This window comes from Erythrolamprus reginae, unplaced genomic scaffold, assembly GCF_031021105.1.
Source record: "Erythrolamprus reginae isolate rEryReg1 unplaced genomic scaffold, rEryReg1.hap1 H_40, whole genome shotgun sequence".
Taxonomy (NCBI): Eukaryota; Metazoa; Chordata; class Lepidosauria; order Squamata; family Dipsadidae; genus Erythrolamprus; species Erythrolamprus reginae.
In genome coordinates this window covers 17,101-44,312 of record NW_027248496.1, presented here as the reverse complement: position 1 = coordinate 44,312, position 27,212 = coordinate 17,101, and the positions used below count along the sequence as shown (strand labels likewise).

Genomic DNA, 27,212 nt, shown 5'->3' with positions numbered 1-27,212 from the left:
TCGACTCCAAAATCCTTCTCACAGCTGCTGTTTTTGAGACAGGTTTTGCCAAATCAGTAATCTGTCAAGGATTACCTTCATATAATTGATTCAATGAAGCATCGTACCTGGTTCTGTGACATTGGGCCCACTTTCTAATCAAGCTAGGAATTCAGAACATCAAGTGGTTTCAACCAAGAGGACCTCTTGGGTTCACTTGTTCCATTTTGAAGGTCTCCTTAATGCCCAGAAGTTTATTTTTGTATTTATACTGGAATGTGCCTGCTAGTAATGGTACAATGAAGAATATTTCATAGATTCAAATCAATACCTTTTTTAATATCTTGCAAAGCAAGGGTATTATTAATCTTGATATACGATGTATATATAGTCAATTTACATTTACAGTATATTTTCTATATAAATAATGGAATGTAGATGGCTGATTACATAGGTTGATTACTATTTTCATCATTAGAGTATTACAGTAATACCTCAAGATACGAACTTAATTGGTGCAAGGAGGAGGTTCGTAACACGAAAGGTTCGTAAGACGAAACATTGTTTCCCATAGGAAACAATGTAACGTCAATTAATTCGTGCAACCAAAAAAAAAAACCGCAAAAAAATTGGCAACATCCAGGAAGGCCAATGGAAATTCTCCCATCTGCAGCGTCATCGGTCTCCGGGCAGATTCTCCCTCGACTTGAATTCACTTCAGAACCCGGAAGTTTGGCAAAAGTTCGGCGTTTGGAGGCTCCTGGGAAGCCGCCCGGCTGTTTTAAAAGGTGACCACCGGGCTGGGGGGCTTCCCAGCAACCTCCTGAACCCCGAACTTTTGCCGAATTTCCGGGTTCGCTGTTCAGGAAGCTGACGTTGCTTCAAGGCTGAGGTCAAAGGAAAATCTGCCCGGAGACCGATGACGCTGCAGATGGGAGAATTTCCATGGGCCAATGGAAATTCTCCCATCTGCAGTGTCATCGGTCTCCGGGCAGACTTCACTTCAGCCTCCTGAACCGTTCGTAACTCGAAAAAAGTTCGTAAGAAGAGGCAATTTTTTTCTGAACCCCGGGTTCGTATCATGAGTTGTTCGTAAGACGAGGGGTTCGTATCTTGAGGTACCACTGTATATGAAATCAGTCCATAGGGGGGGTGGGAAAGTAATTTTCTCTCTTATTTTTCTTTAACTGGTTTCAATTTATATGTTAATTTTTCTGTTAAGGCAATGGACCATATTTATCATTCCAATTTTTCTAAGATGACCCTTCTAGATATACTCAGTATTTTCTGTTACTAATATAGCAGCATTAATAACAAGTGTAATAGTGTCTTACTTTTCAAATTTGCATTCTTAACAGATAATAACAAAAGCTGCAAGAAGTTTTCTTTATTCTTTGATTTGTAATTAATAGGATTGTCTGCAGTATTATATCCCCAAATTTACAAATGTTTGGGAATGACACTACATAAGCAAAATGATTCCCCCCTTGCTATCTCTCCAACATTTATTTCTATTTCTTTTTTCTTATGTGTGAAATGTTAACCGGGATTAGATGCTGAATGTGTTGAAAATCTGGAATGTAATTTCTGCAAAGTTGTTGAGAAAAAGTTAGGGATTTTTGAACTTCTATAATTGTCATTCGTCTTGGAGTATTTCTCACTCAAAAGCTAAGGCTTTTCCCTGATTTTAGCCTTTAGTAGAACTTTGTGAAATTGTGATCTATTAGGAAGTTATTATTAATTATCATTAATATACATTGCTGGAGATTCATCTGTGTATATAAAGCAAGCATCAAATAAAAGCAATTAGCTCTTTAATATTTTGTAATAGGTTTCTGTGCATCCATGTGATTATACATTTTTTTCAATTAAATGTCATCTTATAGGACCAGGGAAAGCGTAATTTCTCTGTTGCAATATATTTTCTCAAATGTAAGAAAACTGTGGTGTAATGTTAGTTGTGTTAGCGTACCAATACAGGAGAATATTCGTAACTCAGGGCTGAAATGTGAGAAGCATTTTGATGCTTTGAGAAAAGACAGACAGGGTGGAAACTGATAGTTATTTCCAATAATAATATTTGGAAAAAGCTTTCCAACGAAGATTTTGCAAGGAAACCTTTAAATGTGCAGCCTTAAAATTACTATATTAGCATGCTGGTCATATGGAAAGAGATTCTTCCGAGTGGTAGCTACCATCTCCCATCCAATCTCCACTTTATCTAAAAAACAAAAAGGCAGAAAGAAACATGATTAAACGTGGGGATATCTTCAGATTGCCTATTTTTTTCACTTTCTAATTCAAAGGACTTGGCTTTATATGAGAAATGGGCCAGAATTGTTTCTTGCTCTGAAAGCAACCTTTCATAAATTAGCCACAAAGAAGAAACTGGGTTTTTTTTAAATAAAAACCTCCCAAACACAATACTTATCAAGACCTACGTGGCTTCTATCTGGAGGCTGGCCAAAAACACTATATGAATTAATTGCAGAGATTTGAATACGCAAACAAAATAAGAAAAAGTTTCATCTATTCTGGGTAAACTTTTTCTGTGGCTGAATCTTGCTTGTGGGAAATGCAACTCCTGTGAAAGTTAATTGGTCCCTTGGAACCAAGACACTAATGTGCAGTGAGTAGGAATCGACCACTCCTTTTTGACTTTATGAAGTCCTAGCAGTGCTTAGTCCTCTGTCTGGTAAGACAAAAAAGCTGCTGTGTACGCAGATATTTTCATACCCAAAACACAAACCTCACAGTGATTCATTTTTAAATGTCCAGGTTTTTTAAAAAAAAAACACCCCAGAGTTATCTGCAATATATAAAAGCCTTCATTGCATTTTATTCCCCTATTTATTTTCCTACATTAATAAAGAGACTGCAAAAACAATTCAGACATCAATACCAATTTTATAAAAAGTGGACTTTCGGGGATGGAATTATTTCCAGGAACATTGCATTAGACATTGACAAGACTCTGGTGTTTTTACCGTAGAAACCATAATAATTTTCAATGAATTTTAGAAAATATCAGCATCTTGGCTTATTGTAGTGAAGACCAGCCCAGAATTAGTAGAAAAAAGGCAATACCTGTTTAAAAAGTACAGTGGTACCTCACGCCCTCGTCACCTCGAGGTTCGACTACTGCAACACTCTCTACATGGGGCTTCCTTTGAAAAGTGTTCGGAAACTTCAGATTGTGCAGAATGTGGCCGCGAGAGCTATCGTGGGGCTTCCAAGATCTGCCCACATTTGGCCTGCACTGGTTGCTGATCAGTTTCCGGTCACAATTCAAAGTGTTGGTAATGACCTACAAAGCCCTACATGGCATAGGACCAGAATACCTCCGGGACTGCCTTCTGCTGCACGAATCCCAGCGGCAAATCAGGTCCCACAGAATTGGCCTTCTCCGGGTCCGGTTGACTAAACAATGCCATTTGGCGGGACCCAGGGGAAGAGCCTTCTCTGTTGCGGCCCCGGCCCTCTGGAATCAACTTCTCCCGGAGAGTTGCCCCTACTCTTCCGGCCTTCCACAAGATGTTGAAGACCTAGCTATGTCGCCAGGCATGGAGGGAATAACTATTTAACCACCTTTTTCTGTCTGTAATATAAGAGAATGTGTGATTGTGTAGTAATGATCGTTTTTTAATATTTATGGGTTTAAAATTGTTTTAACTTATATTGGATTTGTACTTTGTATATTGTATTGCTGTTGTTGTGAGCCGCCCCGAATCTTCGGAGAGGGGCGGCATACAAATCTAATAAAACTTAAACTTACTTAAGAATGCCTCTACTTAAGAACTTTTCTAGATAAGAACTGGATGCTCAAGATTTTTTTTGCCTCCACTTAACCATTTTCTACTTAAGAACCCGAGCCAGGAACAATTTATATGCCAGAGGTTCGCCATCACAAAACTAAAGAGTTCAGCTTTAATTCCAACCTGAAGAAGTTAGCAACTTCTTCAAGGTGGAACTGATATGATAGTCTTGTGGACAATACCATCAAAGAGAGAGAGAAAAAAACACCACTTTTCCCTCTGCTCCTCTTCCGTTGTTTCTTTGAATGGGGGAAAAAATCTGTTAAGTAAAAAAAGCAGTTGGTGTATCTTGGATTGGTATAGGCGATTAACTAGTTGATTACCTATCATTAATTAACAGAGGAATTCTTCAGCAATGTTGTCTGGAAAATAAAAGCAAGGCACACCAGCTGTGCCTATTAAAACAGGGTCATTCCTGATAAAACACGCTTTGATTGTAGCTTTTAATAGCACTTTTCAATCTTCTAAAGTGATGTATTTATTCACTATTAATTAATGATACACTGCAGGTTATAAGTTCCATTGATGGTGCTTGCAAATCCCAGGTTTATTCATTGGTTTATTCTTTTACCCGCTGTCCTTATCAGAGGAAACACACATGTCTAAGAAACATGTTACTCTGTTTTGTGAGTTGGATTGGTTGCCAGTTTGCTTCTGAGTGGGAATTAAGGTGCTGGTTGGGTACCTTTAAAGTCCTAAGTGGCACCACCTGTCTCATAGAATCTACTATGAGCACAGCACAGGCATTGTGCACATGTGCAGGAGGGGAGGGTATTGCATTATGGGTGTGGGCACACGTGCACGTGTGCATGCTATCACATGCACGCATACCCTTTTATCTATCTGTCTGCCTGCCTGCTTGCCTGACTAATCTGCCTGCCTGCCTAATCTGCTTAATCTACCTTATCTATCTAGCTACCTACTATTATACTACTATCTACTTCTATAGAATTGAGCCTCGGTGGTGCAGTAGTTAGAGTGCAGTACTGCAAGCTACTTCGGCTGCCAGCAGTTTGGCAGATCAAATCTCATAGGCTCAAAGTTCACTCAGCCTTCTATCCTTCCAAGATCGGTAAAATGAAGACCCAGATTGTTGGGGGCAATATGCTGGTTCTGTAAACCAGTGTTTCTCCAATGCACTGCTGTGAAGAGTCCAACATGGGTAATACTTCAGCCTGATTGGCTAGGGACTGAGTTAAATTAGAATAATTATACTTAGCTCCACCCCATCGCTACCCCCAATAGCTCAGTCTTAAAAACTCAGTCGTAGTATAGGGACTAGAGTTGTCTTGCTCTCTCTTTCGTTTGAGTAAAAAATTGCAATAAATTGTAATAAATAATGTTTCTTCTTTTTCCTTTTCTCTCCTTTACAGATCCTGAACAAGAGGACAGAAGAACAGGCCCCTGCCCTCTACCTTCTACCTTCTCAGGGCCCCTGCTTTCTGTGGGCACTGCCCAGAGGTCCACTGCCTGTTCCTAGTCGGGTCCCTGGCCTCCGTGGCCATACCCCGGGAGGCCTAGTGATCCGGATCAAGGCTCACTCACCCTTTAAGGTCCCTAGCCTCCGTGGCTAGACCTTATGGAGAGGACTGGTGGGGGTAGTTTGTGGCCTCAGTGACGCCTCCCCTTGCGCTACGGCCTTACCTCGCGTTTCCTCCCGAAGGGACCGAGAGCGCAGACAAGTGCTAGAAAGAAGCGCGATTTGCAACCCATCCCAGCTGACAGGCGCTCCTTCGGAGGACTGCTGATAGCCGCGGCGAGCGACTGCCACCAGACAGTTTCAGAGCGCGGCTCCATTAAGAAGGAGTTGGGCGGCGAGCCAAGCCACCTCAGCTGATGGATGCCTCCCCCCCCCATGGCTCCTAAATAAATGCCGGCAGCCACAAGGCGAATTCCCCGTGGGCGACGAACGTGCCACCTCACAGGTGATAGGCGCACTTGCAAATAGTCACCAACAACGTGGCAAGCGCCCTCAGAAGCACAAACGACGGGATGCTCAGGGGAGGCCCTCTGCACCGGGAAGGTTGCGCCTGCCATTTTGGACACCAAAATAGTCGCGGACGCCATTTTGGGCCAGGAAAGTGTTGCGCCCAGCCAATTTGGCGCCAAACTAATCGGGCCTAGTATTGGACTCGGTGGTTACTTTCGGCCGCCATTTTCGGCGCCGGAAAAGGCAGGCCCGCCCACTCTCTGATCGATAGCAGCCATTTTGAGTGAGTTCTCCGAACCTCTAGGAGACTACAGCTCACCTGTCAGTGTGTACAGCATACTCTGTGAGTACCTCAGTAATGGCTGACCCTTCATCTGAGGCTCATGTTCCCTCGGAGATCGGGACTGTGAGGGAGAAGGCATCAAAGCCCAAAGACAAGGGACACTCCTCCAAGGCCAAGGCCAAGTCTTCCTCATCTATCCTCAAAGAAGCAGAGAGGAAAATAAAGACATTAGAGGCACAGCTAGAGGCTGCTCAGAAGCAGGCCTCACTGCAACCACCTCCCACCTTTCAACACCAGTCCTTCCCTTCATGGTTTCCATCTAGTTCCCCAGGGGCAAATACGGGATCGGTGGCATCAGCACATAGTGTGGAACTGTCCCCAGATCGCCAGGAACTGTGCCCTGACATGAGGACAGAGGGAAACCCAGCTGGCCCAGAGCTGACAGCACCTTCTGCTCAGCCATGGTACCAATCTGATTTGCAGTACCCTTCTGCCACATTTATGCCATCAGCAGCAGGACTACACTCGAATGAGGTCTGGCAGGATATGTTAACCAATGCATACTCACATGGTTTGGCGGTGGGAACACACCAGAGGCCTATCCCTGCCAAAACATCCAGGAGAGACCTCTGGTCAATACCATCCTTAATGCAAGAATCAGTGATGGAAGAGGAGGAACTGGACAGTGATCCAGATCGTGAACTGTCTGAGGATAAGAACCCTCCCCCAGAACAACCAGTATCCATCTCCCTCTTCAAACCGGCACTATTTGATGTCCTTCTAAGGAAGGCCAAACTAATCATTGATATCAGCACTTTCTCCAAGCTATCAGAGGCGGCAGCAGGTCTACAGCCAGCGGCTCGACTATTTTCAGAGCCACAGAAAGAATCAAGACACATCCCGTCTTCTCAAATCTTCGTTGAAAACGTGAAACGACCTTGGCAACACCCGGCAGTGGCACAAGGACCCTCCACAATGGACCGCCGGTTTTATACCTTCGATCCAGAAGTAGAGGAAGTTCTTCAATTCACCACCATTGACCAACCAGTAGCCAGTTTGGTCTCAAATGCGGTAGTACCATCGGAACTGGCTGAAAGGTTGAGGCCAGACGATTGGAGGGCCGAGAACCTGATACGCAAAACACATCAGATGGCCTCCTGGTAACTGAGATCGGCCTCTGCCACATCCTTTCTAAATAGAGCATGTATACTCTGGCTTGAAGACATGCAAGCCAAGGTAGGACCTGAGGATGGCTGTCTACGACAGGATCTAAGTAAGCTGATACTTGCTTCCGAATTTTCTGCTGATGCCACGCTTAACGCGGCAAAATTCGCTTCCAGAGCAATGGCCACAACTCTAGCTTCTAGACGCCTGCTCTCATTACGGACTTGGCAAGCGGATGCCAAGTCAAAGTGGCGCCTAGTTTCCACCCCCTTCAAAGGAAGCCAGCTTGTTCGGAGATTCACTAGACGAGGTCCTTGTGGAAGACAAGGATAAACGAAAAGTGCTGCCAAGGTCTGCCAGACATTCCAACAGGCATCAAACACCCTTTTTCTGCAGGCATTCCTTTTAACAGGACTCTTCCTTGGCGAACCCCCAGTTTCCAAGGTCGTATGCACAAGGGGGATACAACCAAGGAAATTTCAGAGCTGACAGAGGATTCAGCAACCAAGGCAGACAGTATTAGCAGTCCAGGAAGCCCTTCAAGCAGCCCTTCAAGCAGTCCAGGAAGCCCTTCAAGTACAACAACCAGAAGGGATTCAGAGGACAGAAGTGACTCAGTGAGGGACATTGGGAGGACATTGGGAGGACTTTTCCAGGACTTGGGAGGATATCATGAGCGACACATGGGCGCTTACCGTGGTAGCCCATGGTCTACGGATCAACTTTCTCAACACTCCTCCTCAACGATTCCTTCAATGTCCAGAGAGCCACTCCCCTCAAAAGAAAGCACTCCTCCTTCACGAGGTGAACCATCTGCTTGACATCGGAGCCATAGAACCGGTTCCACCAGAACAAAGAGGACTAGGGTACTACTCCATAGTTTTTGTCGTACCCAATGCCTCGGGGGTGCAGATTGATTCTCAACTTAAAACAACTCAACCTCTCTGTGAGGTATTTGAGATTCAAAATGCACTCCCTACGCACCATTCTCTCAGCAATAAGACCTGAAGGAGGTGTATCTTCATGTTCCGGTACATCCCGAACACCGGAAGTACCTCAGGTTTTGCTTCAACAACCAACACCATCAATACCGAGCGATGCCATTGAGCTTCTTGTCCACACCCAGAACATTCACCAAATTATTGGACATTCTGACTTGCTATCTCTCTTTCTCTCTCTCTCTGTCTCTCTCTTGCTATCTCTCTTTCTGTCTCTGTCTCTCTTGCTATCTCTTTCTTTCTTTCTTTCTCTTTCTCTGTCTCTCTTGTTATCTCTTTCTTTCTTTCTCTTTCTCTCTCTTTTTTGCTATCTCTTTCTCTCTCTCTCTTTTGCTTTCTCTCTCCCCCCTCTCCCTCTCTCCCCCTCTCTTGCTATCTCTTTCTCTCTCTCTCTTTTGCTTTCTCTCTCTTTCTCTCTCCCCCTCTCTCCCTTTCTCTTTCTCTCTCTCTCTTGCTATCTCTCTTTTTCTCTTTCTCTTTCCCGTACATCACGCCGCAGCAGCGGCATTGGGCAGTAGCCGTGGGGCGGTGGCAGGGTGGTCAGCTGTGAGGCGGAGCTCCGGAACGGAGGCACCGACGGCGGTGGCTGGACATGTTGCTAGACGCCGTACATGCTGGCGGTGCACTGGGCATGGGCGTGGGGCTGGAGCCTCCGTCCCGGCCCAGTCAGCAGGCAAGTGCCAGCCACGCAATGCCAGCATGTACAGCGTACAGCAACATGTCCAGCCGTCGTCGTCGGTGCCTCTATCCTGGAGTTCTGGCTCGCAGTCGACCACCCTGCCGCCACTCAGCGGCTACTGCCCGGTGCTGCTGCTGCCACCGCCCTCCCGCTGCCGCCGCTTTCCCGCCGAGCCCCAAAGCTCACCTGCTGCCACCGTCAGGGAAGCTCCAGCCGGGCGGGGCGCTGCAGCTGCCGGAAAACTTGGAAGGCGCAAACCTTTTGCTCTTCGCACTCTCAGCAAAAAGTTGTGGGACCAGAAGCTGAGCTTCCTTCTTCGCAGCACACCTGACCATGTCTCGGCACACCGGTTGGGAAACACTGCTCTAGAGGACATTTGTAGAGCGGCCACTTGGACTACTCCAGATACATTTATAAAACATTATAAGCTGGACTCGTTTAGGTCCACTGAAGCATCCTTTGGCCGAAGAGTGCTGCAGAATGTGTGTGAAACACATGTGCCCCTGGTCCAGCCTTTGCCCACCCTGTCATCATGATCTTGGGTATATCCCATGTTGGACTCTCCACGGCAGTGCATTAGAGAAGGGCCGTTGAACTTACCTGAACGGTCTTCTCGATGCACTGCAAGGAGAGTCCAAACCCAACCCGGCCTATTGGCCCAGGGGCTCAGTTGAAGTTTTATCTTATTGAGTTAATAAAGTTGTGTTGTTTGCACTACTCCTTCGTTTTTATTGACTGAGCTATTGGGGGTAGCGATGGGGTGGAGCTAACTATAATTATTCTAATTTAACTCAGTCCCTAGCCAATCAGGCTGAAGTATTACCCATGTTGGACTCTCCTTGCAGTGCATCGAGAAGACCGTTCATGTAAGTTCAACGGTCCTTCCCAACCTTGGCAACTTGAAGATATTTGGACTTCAACTCCCAGAATTCCCCAGCCAGCAGATGCTGGCTGGGGAATTCTGGCAGTTGATGTCCAAATATCTTCAAGTTGCCAAGGTTGGGAAACACTGCTGTAAACTGCTCAGAGAGGGCTTAAAAGCACTATAAAACGGTTAAAGCGGTTGCTACTATTATTAAAAAAAGATGTTGAGACTCTAGAAAAAGTACAGAGAAGAGCAACCAAGATGATCAGGGGACTGGAGGCTAAAACATATGAAGAACTGTTGCAGGAACTGGGCATGGCTAGTTTAATGAAAAGAAGGACCAGGGGAGACATAGCAGTGTTCCAGTATCTCAGGGTTGCCACAAAGAAGAGGGAGTCAAGCTATTTTGCAAAACACCTGAAGGTCGGACAAGAAGCAATGGATGGAAACTAATCAAGGAGAGAAACAATCTAAAACTGAGGATAAATTTTCTGACAATGAGAACAATCAACCAATGGAACAGAAGTTGCCTTCGGAAGTTGTGGGAGCTTCATCCCTGGTGCCTTTCAAAAAGAGATTGGACTGCCATTTGTCAGAAATGGGGGTTGGACTAGATGACCTTCAAGGTCCCTTCCAACTCCGTTAATAATCTAATCTACTTGGCTGCTATAACCGAAGAGGATTGGCACATTCTAGATTTCTTGGACTAAACGATGCCATCTCTTGGCACCTTCTCTGTATCAGTGCCTGCCCTCTGAGACAGAGGGGATCACATGACCCTGGGACAACTGCAACTGTCATAAGTACATGCCAGTTGCCAGCTATCTAAATTTTGATCACATTACTATGGGAATTCTGTAATGGTCAATCATAAGTCAATTTTTTTCAGGGCCACTGTAACTTTGAATGGTAGCTAAAAGAATAATTGTAAGTTGAGAAGTACCTGTACTTTTAATAAATAAATAAATATAATTTTTTTTTCCAGAGAATAAGACACACTTCCCCTCCCCTAAAAGTGGGTGAAAATTTTGGTGCATCTTATAGACTGAATATGGGCCCATTTTTGGGCTCCTGAATGCTCTGCAAGTCGCGTATTCAAACCCCCCCCCCCCCCATGGCCCCAGAAGCACCCTGTAGTGCTCTGCACAGCCCAGTTTTGCAAAAAAACAGGCCTGTTTTTCGCCAAAAAAAGGCCCATCTTTGGGCTCCCGAGCCATCTACAAGTCATGTTTTTGCCCTCCCTGGCCCTAGAAGCACTCAGCAGTACTCCACAGGCCCATTTTTAGCCTCCCAAACCCTCCGTACATCCCATTTTCAACCCAAATAGGCCCCATTTTGGGGTCCTGAACCCTGCATGTGTCACATTTTCACCCTTCCCGGCAGCACTCTGCAGACCAAAAATGGGTGTGTTTTTGGTGAAAACAGGATGTGCAGAGGGCTTGGGAGCCCCAAAATGGGCCTCTTTGGCCTACAAGGTGCTTCTGGGAGCCGTGGAGGGCGAAAACAGGACGCATAAAGGCCAAAAAGTATTTTTTCCCCTAAATCAAGGTGCATTTTATAGTCCAAAAACTATGGTAAAGAAGGGCGGCATAGAAATCAATCAATCAATCAATCAATCAATCAATCAATCAAATAAATAAATAAATAAATAAATAAATAAATAAATAAGTTATTCTGAAAAGTGGAGCATACAGTAGTAGAATCCTTTTAACACGAAACTGGCTGTTGGCCTTGGTGCAGTCCCTCTCTCAAACCAACCCACCTCACGAGGTAGTGACGGTAGGAAAAACAGGAGGAAGAAAGAATATTAGATACAGCCACAACCTTGACTTATTTATAGAGGTAATTAAAGGTGGCATATAAAAATGAGTAAATTAATCAATCAAAACATGGACGAAAGCAGGCCTAAGAAACAAGCCAAAAGAGTCCCACCCTTGGAAAAAAAATCCTAAATTTCTCTTACGCTAACTTTACGATTCTGAGCCACCAAGAAGCAGCCCACTTCTGATTCTTACCAAGTTGTCTTTGGAAGCTGTGATACGTGTCTGGATTTCGGATATTGAAGGCCATGTAAACTTCAGGCGTTTCTCTGTTCTCGCTGTCCTTGGGAAATTTTTGCAGGACAGCAATCAAGTGCTGGCTTATCTCCGGATCGTAGACCACATCTGACAGGAATTTAAAAAGGGGAGGAAATGGAACCAATGAAGTAGCATTTTTTTTTATTAAAAAAAAATTAAATTTAAAAAAATATTTAAAAATTTGGAACCAGCTACCCCCCCAATGTCCATACTGCTCCCACCTTACTGGCCTTCTGAAAGGCCCTGAAGACCTGGCTTTGCCGACAGGCCTGGGGGCCATTAGACATCTAACATCTAGTCATGGGTGAATTCTGATTGGCTTGGTGTGTATGACTCTATACTTCTGTTTGGTTTTTTTTAGCTTAACAGGAATTTTACTGTTTTATTGTTTTATATTTTGACTTATTGTATTATTGTAACTTTTATTGCTGTAAGCTGCCCTGAGTCCCAAGGGATTGGGCGGCATATAAGTCGAATAAATTAAATTAGTTAAATGATTTTTTTTTAAAATGCAAATTACAAGGCAGTATAGATTGGAGAGAGTGGATCACTGAATAGTCAGGGATTTAAAATATACTTGTTTTGGGTTTTTTTAAAATGTTAGTACATAACTTGTACCTATATAAATACCTTGTATTTATTTATCAATATATAAATAAACTATCAATATAAGTATGTTTAAATGGATTATAACACTATAGGTTTAAGAGTTGATGTTGCAGTTAGCCACAAGAGGGAGCCAGAAGCATCTCTTTTCCTCCCTCTCCCCTCTCTGATTCCTCTCTGCTATTTCTGGTTTGTCTCTGTGACTAAGCTGTAGACCTGTGTGTTCAAATGATGGTTTAATATTCAAAGTGTGGGTTATGACCTATAAAACCCTATATGGCATAGGACCAGACTATCTCTGAGACCGCCTGCTGCCGCACGAATCCCAGTGTCCGGTAAGGTCCCACAGAATTGGTCTCCTTAGGGTCCCGTCAACCAAACAATGCCGGCTGGCGGGACCTAGGGGAAGAGCCTTCTCTGTGGGGGCCCTGGCCCTCTGGAATGGGCTCCCCCGGAGATTCACACTGCTCTCACCCTCCTCGCCTTCTGAAAGAGTTTAAAAACTCATCTTTGTCGCCAGGCATGGGGTCATTAGATCTTTCCCCCCAGACCAACGAGTGTTTTTAGTGTGATTTATTGAGTGAATGTTAATGAATGTTTTAAAGTTAGATTTTAAAAGATTTTTAATTATATTAATTGGATCAATTGTATTATTATGTCTTTTATATATGCTGTGAGCCGCCCCGAGTCCTTCTTTTAATTAAACTAAATATACCCAATTCCTGCAACTGTTCTTGGTCTATTTTAATCCTCCAGGCCCCTAATCATCTTTGTTGTTCTTCCCAGCACTCTTTCCAGAGTCTTGATATTCATTCATTCATTCATTCATTCATTCATTCACTCACATTTATAGGCCACCCTTCTCCAGTGACCTCAGGGCAGCATTCAGAATAAGAATAATATAACATTTAAAAATCCTAACATAAAAAGCCCGGATTGTGGGGACAATAGGCTGGCTCTGTTAAAAAGGGCTATTGCTAACATGTTGTAAGCCACCCTGAGTCTAAGGAGAAGGGCGACATGAAAATCAATCAATCAATCAATCAAACAAAAATAAATAAATAAATGAATGAATGAATGAATGAATGAATAAAAACCCCAGACATTAAGAAACCATTCAACCAAGAATCATACCACAAACATGCCATCGGCCGGAGCAGACTGTTCATCTCAACGGCCCCAGATCTGCCAGCAAAGATGTGTTTTCAAAGCCCTCTGAAAGGCCAGGAGGGTGGGGACACTGCAAATACCCAGGGGGAGCTTATTCCAGAGGGCCGGAGCCACCACAGAGAAGGCCCTTCCTCTTAGCCCTGCCAGTTGACATTGCTTGGCTGACGGGACCTGAAGAAGGCCAACCCTGTGGGGTCTGACCAGCCGCTGGAATACATGAGGCAGGAGATGGTCCCATCAGTAATCTGGTCCTAAGCCATATGGGGCTTTATAGGTGATAACCAACACTTTAAATTGCATCCGGAGACCATATGAATGCTGACATCTCAAAACTCCAGCGCTTCCAACATATTTGCATTTATTCCCCATTCTGCAAGCTAAAATCCAATCTGAGGACATCCATTACCTGCAGCCAGAATGATGTCGGCTTGCAATTTCGCAAGCTCTTCTTTGGACACTAGATTCCAATCTAGTTCTTTTACTGCTATTCGGATGTGGCTATCTTCCAGGTCATCCTTAGGATGGTGCTGAAGATTTTGGCTTTCTTCTCTACGGTGGCTGCAAGATTCAGGCTCCAAAGTCAAGCCGTTCAGATGGATGTTCTCTGACAGCTGTTGAAGGACATCTTCGTGGTGATCGCTGAAGAGGTACTCTCTCGGATGGCAAGCCTTGCAAATGGCAATTCCTGTCAATCCAATCCCACTCCCCAATTCCAGAATTCTTCTAAGGAAAGAGAAAGAGGATGAGCAAGGAACAAAATAGGTGAAAAGGGAATAATTTCAGGTCTACCATTCATTTCACCAGTTCTTCTCAAGTGAATCAGGTCCCATAGATCCCAATCGGGGCACCATCATTTCGGTGGGGAGGGAACCTTGGATGTACCTTTACAACCCCTTTCCTGTTTCTGGATTTCCTGTTACTTTGATGTACCTGCTTGGAAAAGGGAGGAGCAGGGATACACTTGGGGCCCTCTGTTTTGTCTTAGCTCTGCAGAAGTGGGCAGAGCAGTGCCTGAAAACAACTTCTTATCACCTTTCTGGGCTCGAGTTCTCTAAACAACTTCCCACCTGTGGATTGGCTCAATTCGGACTGGACCTACAGGAAGGCTTTTTGCAATGTTCAATCTCATGGTCTTTGAGCGGGAACTTCAGATCCTGACTTAACTTTCCTTGCTATCGCTTTCCCTCAATAAAAGCTTCCTTTTGAAAAAACACCTGTTTCAAGAGTTATGCTTTCTTGAGGAGAGAGGAGAGGCAAGTTTTTACATTTGCTTTGGAGAGAGGAAGAAGATGAACTTATTCCAAATCCATCCTTAGCCATGCAACTGACTAAGTATCATTGGCCCAGTCAGTATCACTATCCAATAAGTAAATGTTCTGTGCATGGCCCTCAGAGTGAACACACCGACTCAAAAATCCCTTATTTCATGATAAAATCACACTCTTTACTGATAAAAGCACACAGAGTGAAAAGCAGAATTGAATGGCAAGGAAAAGGGAGTTATTTCTCTTTCCAGATTGAAGTAACAACAAGGTCTGGGAAAGGTGCCAAACTCGGCCTTAATAATAATAATAATAATAATAATAATAATAATAATAATAAGTGACTGTGAGCAGAGACTCCCTGTCCAAATAGGGCCGCAGTTGAGGCACCAGACAGACCTGTGCAAACGCCCTCCTCGCCACAGCCAAAAGATGATGTTCTAATGTTAACTGTGGATCGAGGAGGACACCCAAGTTGCGGACCCTCTCCGAGGGGGTCAATAATTCCCCCCCCCCCAGGGTAATGGACAGACAGATGGAGTTGTCCTTGGGAGGCAAAATCCACAGCCACTCCGTCTTATCAGGGTTGAGTTTGAGCTTGTTGACACCCATCCAGACCCCAACAGCCTCCAGGCACCACTGCTTCACCAACTGGACATGGGGTGGAGATGTATAAAATGGCATTCCTTAGATAACAAAGTCCATTTATCGTTCAAGAGTTTAAAATCTGCTCACCGAAATCCTAGGCAAAAATCATCCAGCAGAGAATGTCTTTTATTGAGGCAGAAACCATGGTTTTGAAGCCTTTTTCAAGCATACCCCCACTCTAAAACCTCTTCCATTGAATGGCGTAGAAACCCCACACCAATTACCCCAAATCCTTTGCTTTTATACTGCCTGGAAGTGACATCACACTCCAAAGAGGCTAAGGCTGTAAGCTAATACCTTTTACTATGCAATTCTTCTTGCCTTCTCAGCAATCTCCTATATCAAGGATCTATCCAAGGACTTCCACTCTAATGTGTTTCTCATCCTCCGACTGGGCCCACTCCCCTATTGTCATATCTGCCCCCTCCAGTGGTTCCTCAGGTTCATCCAGGGCTATTTCTCCGTCCCTCTCACTCTCTGCATCAGCTGGCAACCCCAGCCCCCCAGCATAGGGTCTCCAGAGGGGCCTGGTTCATCCTCCTCAGGATCTGACATGACCAGAGGTAGACAAGGAGCACTCACACAGTAAATACATAAAATAAGGAGAGTTCTACATGCAAATAGCTTCCCCTTTCAAAGAAAGAAGGGATCATTTGACATAAAGCCCTACATGGCATCAGGCCAGATTACTTGCGGGACTGCCTTCTGCCTTATGAGTCCCAGCGACCGATTCGGTCCCACAGAGTCGGCCTTCTCCAGGTCCCATCAGCCAGACAATGTCGCTTGGCGGGGCCTAGGGGAAGAGCCTTCTCTGTGGGCCCCAGCCCTCTGGAATCAGCTCCCCCTGGAGATTCGCACTGCCCCCCCCTTGCCTTCCGTAAGGGTCTTAAGACTCACCTATGTCGCCAGGCTTGGGGCAATTAAGTCTCAGACACCCTGGCCAACAAAATGAGATATATGTCGTATGAACTGAATTGGTTTTAAATATTGAATTTGTTTTCAAATATTGGATTTTTAGATTGTAATTTTAAATTTAATTAGAACATAAGAAGAGCCATGCTGAATCAGGTCAAAGCCCATCGAGTCCAGCACTCTGTGTCCCACAGTGGCCCACCAATTGTCCATGGGGATCTTGATCAGAAAGAGAAGGCAAAACCCTCCCTTTCCCTTCACAACCAACAAGTGGTACTCAAGGGAATCCTGCCTGCCTCAACCAACATAGAGGCGGCACATGGACATCTGTTTCAATAACCACCTATGATACACTTGGCATCCATGAATCTGTCTAATCCTGCCTTGAAGCTATCCAGGCTGACAGCTGTCATGACCTCTTCTGGAAGGGAATTCCATCAAACAACGACCCTCTGGGTGAAGAAATATTTCCCTTGATTTGTCCTCACTTTCTTACCTATGAGCTTTAGGGAGTGCCCCCTTGTCCTAGTATTGTGTGATAGAGAAAAGAATTTTTCTCTCTCCACCTTTTCTATCCCATGCATGATTTTATTAGATTTGCCGTTGTACTATATTGTTATATTATATGCTGTGAGCCGCCCCGAGTCCTCGGAGAAGGGCAGCATACAAATCTAATAAATAAATTAATTACGACACTGTCCTCACCACTCATTCTGGCAGGGAGATGAACAGTTATCTGCCACACCTATTCATCTCTGCCTTCTGCCTTTTATCCCCAGAGCTAGGGTGGGGATTCGCTAGCAGTGGTGGCTCTTCCCTCCCAAGGACCGGCCCATAAATTTCTACTGCTCTCCTCTCCTCTGCCTTCTGCGCATCCACGCGTCAGGCCCTGGACCCAGCTGTTTTCCTCTTCCTCATCAGCCACCTCCAGCCCTGGGGGCTGTTGACTCTCCCTCTGAGGGCTGATGGACGGCCAACGGTCTGTCTCTGTTTCTCTCTCCTTGACAGCTCCATTCCCTTTCCCTCCCCCTTGGAGCTCTCAGGTTGCCTTGACCCTGACCCTGAGTCCCACGCCTCCTCCTCCTCTGATTTGGCTGCTGGTGGCCGATAGTCTACAACACCATCCACGTCAATCTTCATAAAAGGGATCCAGCTTAACTGGCTCTGTCCAAGCCTGAAGTGGAGAAACCTTACCTGTTTTGGAAGACCTGTGAATTCTCCAGAGCCCATTCGGCTAAGTAGAGGCCAGCGTCCCAGGTGACAAGACCTGTGGTTCCCTGCGAAACGATGGCAATGTTTTCATGAAGCGTGATGACATCTCCGGAGGGCTGAAAGTAACATATTGGTAGGAAGGATGCATCACCATTTGGAGACAATAAAAGGGAAAGACACCCTCGAGTTGAATTACGATTCTTGGGGATGTTGCAGAAAACATCCAGGCAGTTTTCAACGCAACAGCACAACAGGGAGTTGACACTGCCATCTTTCAGGATTAATGTTGGTTTTCCCAGCCTGGCATTCCGCCCCGGAGTTCCCTGATGGGTGCCAACTGTGTATTCAGGAGGCCTAACCTCTTGCTAGTTCCCAAATTAGCCAGCGGCTGCTATGGGGTTTTATGGGAGCAAATTTAGTGAGGCCTTTTATGAATTCTAGGAGAATATAATTGCTTCCTTAGGGGTTTTGAGCATCTTCAGAGCAATTCAGATCTTGGGTTTTTAACAGAAGATGAATCCTATAAAGATTGGATTGGCTAAGCCAGCTGTGGAATTAAAAAAAGAAAACCCACACAAAAATTTCAAGTGTTGGTTTATCTATAGTCAGCACCATTTTTCCACGGAATTTGGGCTAAATGTTCAAGGGTTGGCTTATCTGCAGCAAGTTCCAACCTAAAATCTCAACCAAGAAATGCTCTGACTTACACATTGGCAAAAAAAAAAAAATCAGAACATAAAATACAAGCTGGATGGACATGATCTTGTAGATGACCCTCACTCTGTCAAGGACTTTGGAGTACTCATCTCTAATGATCTAAGTGCCAGAGCCCACTGTAACAACATTGCCCAAAAGACATTAAGGGTTGTTAATATAATCTTGCGTAGCATCTTCTCTTGCAATATTACACTGCTAACAAGAGCATACAAAACATTTATTAGACCAATTCTCGAATACAGTTCATCTGTCTGGAACCTGCACTGCAGATCAGATATTAATATCAGACAATTGAGAGAGTCCAGCAATATTTCACGGGAAGAGTCCTGTAATCATCTACTCACAACAGAATACCTTACTCACACAACAGAATACCTTATGCCACTAGACTTGAAATTCTGGGCTTAAGACAACTTAGAACTATGCTCAGTCTGACCTAAGCATAGTACAGTGATCCCTCGAGTTTCGCGATCTCGATCTTCGCGAAACGCTATATCGCGATTTAAAAAAAAAAATTAATTAAAAAAAACACCACTTCCGCGTTTGGCTTCGGGAGTCAGCTGGGAAGCGGCGCGGCTGTTTTAAAAGGTCGCAGCCGGCCTGGGGGGCTTCCCAGCACCCCCCCGAACACCCAACCCGGGTTCGGGGGGGTGCTGGGAAGCCCCGCAGGCCGGCTGCGACCTTTTAAAACAGCCGCGCCGCTTCCCAGCTGAGTCCTGAAGCCAAACGCCAAAGGCGAACTTCCGCGTTTGGCTTCAGGACTCAGCTGGGAAGCGGCGCGGCTGTTTTGAAAGGTCGCAGTCGGCCTGGGGGGCTTCCCAGCACCCCCCCCCGAACCCCCAACCTGGGTGTTCCCGGCCGCCCACGCAAAGGGGAAACCCCGGCTCCTCGCTGATGCCCGCCGCTCGCCCGCCCGCCAGCAAGAGGGGGAAGACCCAGGGAAGGTACCTTCGGCCGCCCAGCAGCTGATCTGCTCAGTAACACAGCAGCAGCGAGGAGCCGAATCGAGGTTTCCCCTTTGCGTGGGCGGCGGGGAACGCAAACTCCACCATCTACGCATGCGCGGCTATAGGGGGAAAAAAGGGCGAGCATGCGCAGATGGTGTTTTTATTTCCGCAACCCTACATCGCGAAAAATCGATTATCGCAAGGGGTCTTGGAACGGAACCCTCGCGATAATAGAGGGATCACTGTACATAAAATTATCTGCTAATATGTCGGTGGACATGGTCAATGATTACTTCAGCTTCAACCACAACAATACATAAGCACATGATAGATACAAATAAGGTAAACCACTCCAAACTTGATTGCAGAAAATCCGACTTCAGCAATCGAGTGGTCTGTGCCTGGAAAGCACTACTTGACTCTGTGGTTTCATCCCCAAATCCCCAAAACTTTAACCTTAGACTGTCTACTGTCTAATCATACCAAAAATTAAGAAGTCTGTAAAGGGCGTGCATAAGTGCATCAACCTGCCTACTGTCCCTGCCCTACCAGCCTCTTTTATTCATATTCTTTTCATGTACAGTGATCCCTCGAGTTTCGCGATCTCGCCTATTGCGAAACGCTATATCGCGAGTTTTCAACCCGGAAGTAAACTCCACCATCTGCGCATGCGTGCCCTTCCACGCATGCGTAGATGGTGGAGTTTCCCCGCCGGGCAGAGGCTTCCCTGGGTCTTCCCCCGGTAAGGCGCGAGCAACGGCATGGGCGGGCGGGCGGGCGGCACGCGCGCGGGGACACCCCAGCTCCGCTTCCCAGCTGGGAAGCGGAGCTGGCAATGGCGGGCGGCGCGCGCGCGCTTCGGGACACCCCAGCTCCGCTTCCCAGTTGGGAAGCGGAGCTGGCAACGGCGGGCGAAGGGCGGGCGGCGGTGGAAGTAAAAACACCATCTGCGCATGCGCAGATGGTGTTTTTACTTCTGCACCGCTACTTCGCGAAAAATCGATCATCGCGAGGGGTCCTGGAACGGAACCCTCGCGATGATCGAGGGATCACTGTATTCATAATTATGTTTATGCTTTTATCTGTTACCTAATAAGTGGTTGACTACATATATATTTAAGATTATTGTCAAAGCTGTGTGTTAAGTACCAGTAAAGGAGAATACATGTAGCTCAGGGTTGAAATGAGAGGCCCTTGATCCTCCCTGAGCTTGTTTGTTTTCTTGCAGAAGTTTCATTAACTAATTCGGTAACATTATCAGTGCTGTATTGATGATGTTACCTAATTAGTGTATTGTAATGCTTGCAAGAAAACAAACAAGCTCAGAGAGCACTGATGACTCCTAATATCGTGGTGGCTCATATGTCAGGGTTCAAGGTAGCATCCGAGTCAAATTTTTCCTCAAAGTTCCAATTTATTGCTGGAGCCATTCTGGCACCGTCAGTGGGAAACCTGAATCTGATGCTTCCAAAGTTTCCCAGCCAGTTGAAAGTTCACATCCCTTGCCCACCCACCCCCCAATTTGTCATGTTGCCTACTCAGGTTGTGTCAGTATGGCAACACCTCCTTCTGCTTCCACCCAGGTGGTGGACAAAGGATGACCTTAAACTTCTTGAAATAATGCTTTTGTGGCTGCATCTGCTCCCTCATAAAAATCACCCCTCCCAAATTCCCATAAACACCAGGCCTTCTATTGATAATATTGCGAGATGTTAATTTTCCTCCCGACTTCTGTGCTGGCTCAACATCTTACTTACCAGTAAATAGTTCTTGTAACAGTGTGTGGTTTCTTCACAATTTAGAACAACCCCTAGGGCTTCGTAGAGTTGATCCAGAGGCTCACTGCTTGTAGATTCATGCTAGAAAAACAAAAACAAAAACCAAAAAAAAGAAAAAAAAGAAAAAAGGGGGTGGGGAGAAGCAGAAGATACTAATATGAAAAGATGATCCAGACAGAAAACAAAATGATCCAATGAGATTTGATTTAATTTCCTTCCGTAATACTTTCTATAATTTGGCTGCAGAATAACTGTCTGCTTGTCTGCTTTTTACAATAGCAGGAAAGAATCATATAAGCAGACATCAATAGAGGGGGGGGGATAACATGTCCCCAACTGTTTGATGAGGTGTGAATCTCAAGATATAATCCAACTTTTGTCTAAAACTATATCAAAATGGGTGGAAACTAAACAAGGAGAGAAGCAATTTAGACTGAAGAGAAATTTCCTGACAGAACTGTTAATCAATGGAACAGCTTGCCTCCAGAAGTTGTGAATGCTCCAACAGTGGAAGTTTTTAAGAAGATATTGGATAACCATTTGTCTGAAGTGGTGTAGAGTATCCTGCCCAAGCAAGGGGTTGGACTAGAGAACCTCCAAGGTCCCTTCCAACTCTATGTATGGGCTTAGCTGGGGAATTATGGGAGTTGAAGTCCACACATCTTTAATGTACCAGGTTTGACAAGTACCGCTCTGGACAGTCTTCAAGAAAAAGTCTCATGAATAGTTCCTTACGGTCATCTAAGCTGTGTGATCACCACAACCCAACTGTACCTTTTTGATCAGCTCAGATAAGAAGCGTCTTCTGTATTGAACAGATGGAGGATACTTCAAACAGAGTGGATGACACACCGTCTGAAAGGATGAAAACAAGAGCAGATTGTATATGGCCAAAGGACCTCACAACTCTTTGGTGGTCTCTGAGCTTGGTTGTTTGTTTTCTTTTTCTTTCTTTCTTTCTTTCTTTCTTTCTTTCCCTTCCTTCCTTCTTTCTTGTATAGGACACCCTTTTCCTGGTGGACTCAGGGCTGCGTACAACAGTAAAATGGCTACAAAAATTAAAAATACCCCAATACATAGACTAGCTGTAGTGGACAGTGGTTGGAATGCAGTATTGTAGGCTGACTCTGCCCAACTGCCAGCAGTTCAAAATACAAAAGTGTGTTTTCAAAGCCTTTCGAAAGGCCAGGTGAGTGGGGGCGGAATGAATCTCTGGGGGGAGTTGGTTCCAGAGGACTGGAGCCACAACACAGAAGGCCCGGTGGTCCCATCAGTCCCCAACTGGCTACCCAAACTAGGAACTGATGATGTGATCTAGTTTGGGTAATGAAATGTCTGCAAGAAAGCAACCAAGCTAAGAGTCCTCTCCCTCCCCCCTCAACCACCTCCTTTTAAGTATTGATGTTGTTACCTAGTTTGGTAATTAGGATCCCATCCCTCAACCCTGAGCTACAGATATCATCCTTCATTGACCCCACATCTCATAGAAGACAAAGACTCGATTTAAGAATTTAGGGGTACCTTGGTACTCGGCAATAATTGGTTCCCGGAGATGTGACAAGTACTAAAAGTATTTAAAAAATAGAGCCATGGTTGCACAGTGATTAGAATGCAGGTCTAACTTGCTGCTCACTCCAGGAGTTTGATTCTGACCTGCTCAAGGTTGACTCAGCCTTCCCTCCCTCCAAGGTGGGTAAAATGAGGACCCCAAATTGTTGGGGGCAAATAGCTGACTCTGTAAAGCATTCTGTAAAGAGGGCTGTTAAGTACTGTGGAGGGGTATATAAGTAAGTACTACCACTGACTAGCTGTAGTGGACAGTGGTTGGAATGCAGTATTGTAGGCTGACTCTGCCCAACTGCCAGCAGTTCGATTCCGAGTGGCTCAAGGTTGACTCAGCCTCCCATCTTTACGAGGTCAGTCAAGTGAGGACCCAGATTGTTGCTGGCAGAGCAAACAGATCAGAAAGTGCTGTGAAGCACTATGAGATGGCATAGAAATCAGGAGCAGGTTGCTACCGATATGGTAAAAGACGACAAACCGGCAGCATTCGCTGCGCTATGTGTGCAGCTTTGGTTACCTTGCGTGCCCGTCTCAATGAGTTTTTGCTTTTGTGCATGTACAGAAGCAAAACACATTGGGGCGCGCACACACACAAGCTAACTGAAGCTGCATGCACAGCACACTGTTAGTGGTGGTAATACAGGGTGTACTCCAAAAGTAATGCAATTGAATTTCCCGCGTTGCTCCTATTGGTCAGAGTGGGACCGAAGCACTTGGAGTAGGTGGGGAGGCACTAAGCTTTGCCGCGACACCGGTCTCAGTGCTCTCCAAGCTGTGGAAGCGGCAGGACGTCAGTTATTGTAAACCTCTGTGCGCTGACCGTGTCACAAAAAAAATGGAATTGGAAATTTCAAGTGAAATTTTGCAACGTATAGAAATTGAGCCTGATTATTTGGACAACATCATTGCTGGTGATAAAACCTGGGTTTTTGAATACGGCCCAAAAACAACGGCAAAGCTCTGAGTGGCACACCAACCAGTCCCTCAAGCCCAAAAAGGCAAGAATGAGCAAATCAAAAGTGAAAACAATGCTCATTGTCTTTTTTTTTACAGTAAAGGAGTGATCCATAAGGTGTTTGTTCCTCAAGGACAGACAGTTAACGCTGCCTACTACGTGGATGTGCTGGAAAGACTCCGAAAAAGGGTCATCAGGACGAGAAAAGACATCCCCGCTACCTGGCAACTCCATCATGACAATGCACCTTACTACAAAGTGCTACGAATCCGTGAGTTCCTGGCCAAATGCCACCCCCCCCCCTAGTCCTGACGTCGCCCCAGCAGACTTCTTTTTGTTCCCTTGGATGAAGGCAGCCCTGTTTTTCGTCCATGGAAAAGATCCAATAAGCCGTGACAAAGACCTTGCAAGAGGTCCCCGAAGATGCCCTCCAGGGTGCATACTGGTCACGGCAGAGTCACTGGAAAAAATGTGGAGAGGCCCAAGGACAGTACTTTGAAGAATTTTAAGCGTTTGTGCAAATCTATTCAATAAATTACTTTTAAAAAAATAATTGAATTACTTTTGGAATGCATCCTGTAGGAATCCACCCCTGCATATACTGTAATACTAAGTGCTATTGGTATATAAGAGCTGGGGTGGCGCAGTGGGTAGAGTGCAGTACTGCAGGCTGACTACTAGATCTGCAGGTCAGCGGTTCAAATCTCATCGCCGGCTCAAGGTTGACTCAGCCTTCCATCCTTCCGAGGTGGGTAAAATGAGGACCCAGATTGTTGGGGGCAAGAGGCTGGCTCTGTTAAAAAGTGCTATTGCTAACATATTGTCAGCCGCCCTGACTCTAAGGAGAAGAGCCGCATAAAAAATAATAAACAAACAAACAAACAAACAACTCATGGTTTGCAAAGTCACAGGCTGTGTCCATAAAATAAAACAAACAAATCCCCTCCACATCTTAAGCTTTGAGGGACGCACAACCTCAGCCGGGATATTATTTGTGCATAATTGGTGCAAAAGAGGGAGAGAGATGGAAGAATGTCTTGCACCCTTTTCTTACTAGGAGATACCCCTTAAAACTCCCCTGCCCATCAACTTTTGCATGGAAAGATTGAGAAGGAAACAAAGAGTCGGGTGATGGTGTAGCAGTGGAGCTCTCCCCTCACAATCAGGAGGCTGGGAGTTCGATTCTAGGTAAACTGATACTTTTCTCTCTGGAAGAAACTCCACACTGGCAACAGGAATGGCAACGGGCCATTAAAAACACTTTGCTAGCTTCATTCGGTTGCCCAGATTCCACTCACAAGGGATTATGGGGTCGGTAAAAGAAGAAGATCATGACTGAGAAGGAAATAAGATCTACTTCCAAAGAAATATTTACCTTCTGCAGGATAGCCAAAAATGGAGAGGAATCCTTTGAATATTTTAGGACCTCTTCAAGACCCTAGATAACAAAACACATGTATGATTTGATGAAGGAAACATGGTTAAATTGAATTATAGCTCCTGAAAGCATCATTTCATTTTTAGGAGGAGCAACCAGCAATTTCTGTGTTCTTCTGTGAAATCTAAGATTGAAAATACAGTCCACTTACAAACACAATTGAGCCCAAAGTTTATGTTGGAAAATTTGTTAATTGTATTTGTCCCACTTGACAAATTTTCTTGCCACCTCTGTTAAGTGAACATGGTTGTTAAATGAATCTGATTTCCCAATGGACTTTGCTCAACAGCAGGTCACAAAAGAGGATCAGGTGATCCTGGGACACAGCCATCATCATAAATAGGAACTAGTTGCAGGGGGAAAAAACTTTTCGTGGGATATTAAAAATGGAATTTGAATTGGATAATCTGGAACTCTTTTCGAAAGGGAGATAGAAATTTTAGGTGGATATTCTGAAGCAATATTGAGTTGCTACAGGTACTGATAAGGAGGGTGCACCAGAAGCGAAAATGGAAAACTGGAAGTTTTAAAGAAAAAGTTGGTTAACCATCTGTCTGAAGTGGTGCAGGGTTTCCTAGACCAGTGTTTCCCAACCTTGGCAACTTGAAGAACTTTGAAGATATTGAAGTCCAAATATCTTCAAGTTGCCACGGTTTGGAAACACTGTCCTAGATTCGAAGACCTCCAAGGTCCCTTCCAACTCTGTTGCTGTTTATTATTATTTCTCGCAGGACGCCCCCCCCCCCCGTGGCAAAACCAGACGCTGGAGGATTTGCCCTTCCCTGCAAGCTCTGGATCCCGAGCCGCGCATCTGGCCAGCTAATAAGAGGGCAGAACGGCCCCTACTCGCCTCCCTAACTTGCCATTTCTACCTTCCCCTCCGAAACAACCCCCCCTCTGGCAAAATTTGAAGCCCCGCCCACTGGCAGACTCCGCCTCCGAGAGCTCCTCCCACCCCCCTCCCGCCGCACGCGCGCCTCCTCTTCAGTGCTAAGCGCCCCCCCCCCCGCCCCCCGCGGGCGCCGCCGTGCGCTCACCTCCCAAGGGAGCTCGGCCACGCGCCTCCCGGCTAGGAAGCCCCTTTGGAAGCCGAGCGCTGCCTCCTCTTCCGCCATCGGCTCCTCCCTCCGGGCACCGGGCCTTCCGGAGGCGGGGGGGGGGGGCGGGTCCGCGTGGCGCCCGCCCGCCTGGGGGCGTGCGGGAGAGCGTTTGGGAGCACGTGGGCCCGCTTTGCCAAAAGAGGCGAGGCGGTCTTTGTGCAGGCGGCCCCGAGCTCGTCACCCGGCTGGAGATTTATGTGGCGGCAGATAGCAGACTAAGAAGAATGGCGGGAAGGGAGCCCGGAGGTCGTCTAGCCCCACCCCGGCTATGCCTCCGGACAAGGGGCGACCTGGCCTCTGCCCACCACCTCTTGAAGACCAGTTCTGCCGCTGGTGGATAGAATGGAAGAGAATGGAAGTAGAATAGACTAAGAGTATTTATTTTATTTATTTATTTGTTTGTTTGTTTTGTCCCATACACAATAATACACCATGAGGGTTATAGAGCAGTGTTTCCCAACCTTGGCCACTTGAAGATATTTGGACTTCAACTCCCAGAATTCCTCAGCCAGCGAATGCTTGCCTGGGGAATTCTGGGAGTTGAAGTCCAGATATCTTCAAGTGGCCAAGGTTGGGAAACATTGTTATCGAAGATATAATCAGGCATAATGTATTAAAGGGAGAATTGAGGGGAAAATAAAGGAGTAAAATATAACAGAGAATAGCAGAAACAGATATGGGGATAGAAGAGAATATATGAGATATAGGAGAGGCTATAGGACAGGGGACGGAAGGCACTCTGGTGCACTTATGTATGGTATATATTATGGTGCACTTATATTAGTAGAATAGAATAAAAATAGAATAAGAATAGAATATTGTAGAATAAGAATAGAGTAGAATAAAATAAGAGTAGAGTAGAATAGAATACATTAGAATAGAATAACAGAGTTGGAAAGGACCTTGGAGGTCTTCTAGTGCAACTCCTTGCATAGGCAGGAAACCCTTCACCACTTCAGACAAATGGTTATCCAATCTCTTCCTAATATCTTCCATTGTTGGAGCATTTACAACTTTGGAGGCCAGCTGTTCCACTGATTAATTGTTTTGTCAGGAAATATCTCCTTAGTTCTAGGTTGCTTCTCTCCTTGGTTAGTTTCCATCCATTACTTG

At 45.5% G+C, this 27,212-nt stretch overlaps 1 protein-coding gene across 4 annotated transcripts; it reads right to left on the bottom strand.

Annotated features, from left to right (window-relative positions):
- Positions 1 to 1,351: 1,351 nt before the first annotated feature.
- LOC139155662 (protein-lysine N-methyltransferase EEF2KMT-like) lies at positions 1,352 to 26,155 on the bottom strand. 4 transcript variants are annotated; one of them, XM_070730900.1, is made up of 10 exons: positions 26,037 to 26,155; positions 24,937 to 24,999; positions 21,818 to 21,898; positions 21,023 to 21,124; positions 17,584 to 17,717; positions 13,974 to 14,290; positions 11,729 to 11,878; positions 9,035 to 9,213; positions 6,044 to 6,200; positions 1,352 to 2,200 (listed from the first exon to the last, which is right to left on the bottom strand). In XM_070730900.1, the coding sequence occupies exons 1-8, from the start codon at positions 26,112 to 26,114 to the stop codon at positions 9,125 to 9,127; spliced, it is 1,014 nt and encodes a 337-aa protein (XP_070587001.1). In that variant the 5' UTR covers positions 26,115 to 26,155; the 3' UTR covers positions 1,352 to 2,200; positions 6,044 to 6,200; positions 9,035 to 9,124. The 4 variants fall into 4 exon arrangements, with proteins under 4 accessions (XP_070587001.1, XP_070586999.1, XP_070587002.1 ...); XM_070730899.1 differs by lacking the exon at positions 9,035 to 9,213 and having other exon boundaries at positions 2,113 to 2,200; XM_070730898.1 differs by lacking the exons at positions 6,044 to 6,200; positions 9,035 to 9,213.
- Between the last annotated feature and the right edge of the window lie 1,057 nt (positions 26,156 to 27,212).

Excerpts from the sequence above, each read along its gene's own strand:
- LOC139155662 (XM_070730898.1), bottom strand. The coding sequence starts at position 26,114 with ATGGCGGAAGAGGAGGCAGCGCTCGGCTTCCAAAGGGGCTTCCTAGCC. Across the intron at positions 21,125-21,817 it reads TATCTGAGCTGATCAAAAAG|CATGAATCTACAAGCAGTGA; the intron begins GTACAGTTGGGT and ends TTGTTTTTCTAG. Across the intron at positions 2,201-11,728 it reads CAGCTTCCAAAGACAACTTG|ATAAAGTGGAGATTGGATGG; the intron begins GTAAGAATCAGA and ends TTTGTTTTTTAG.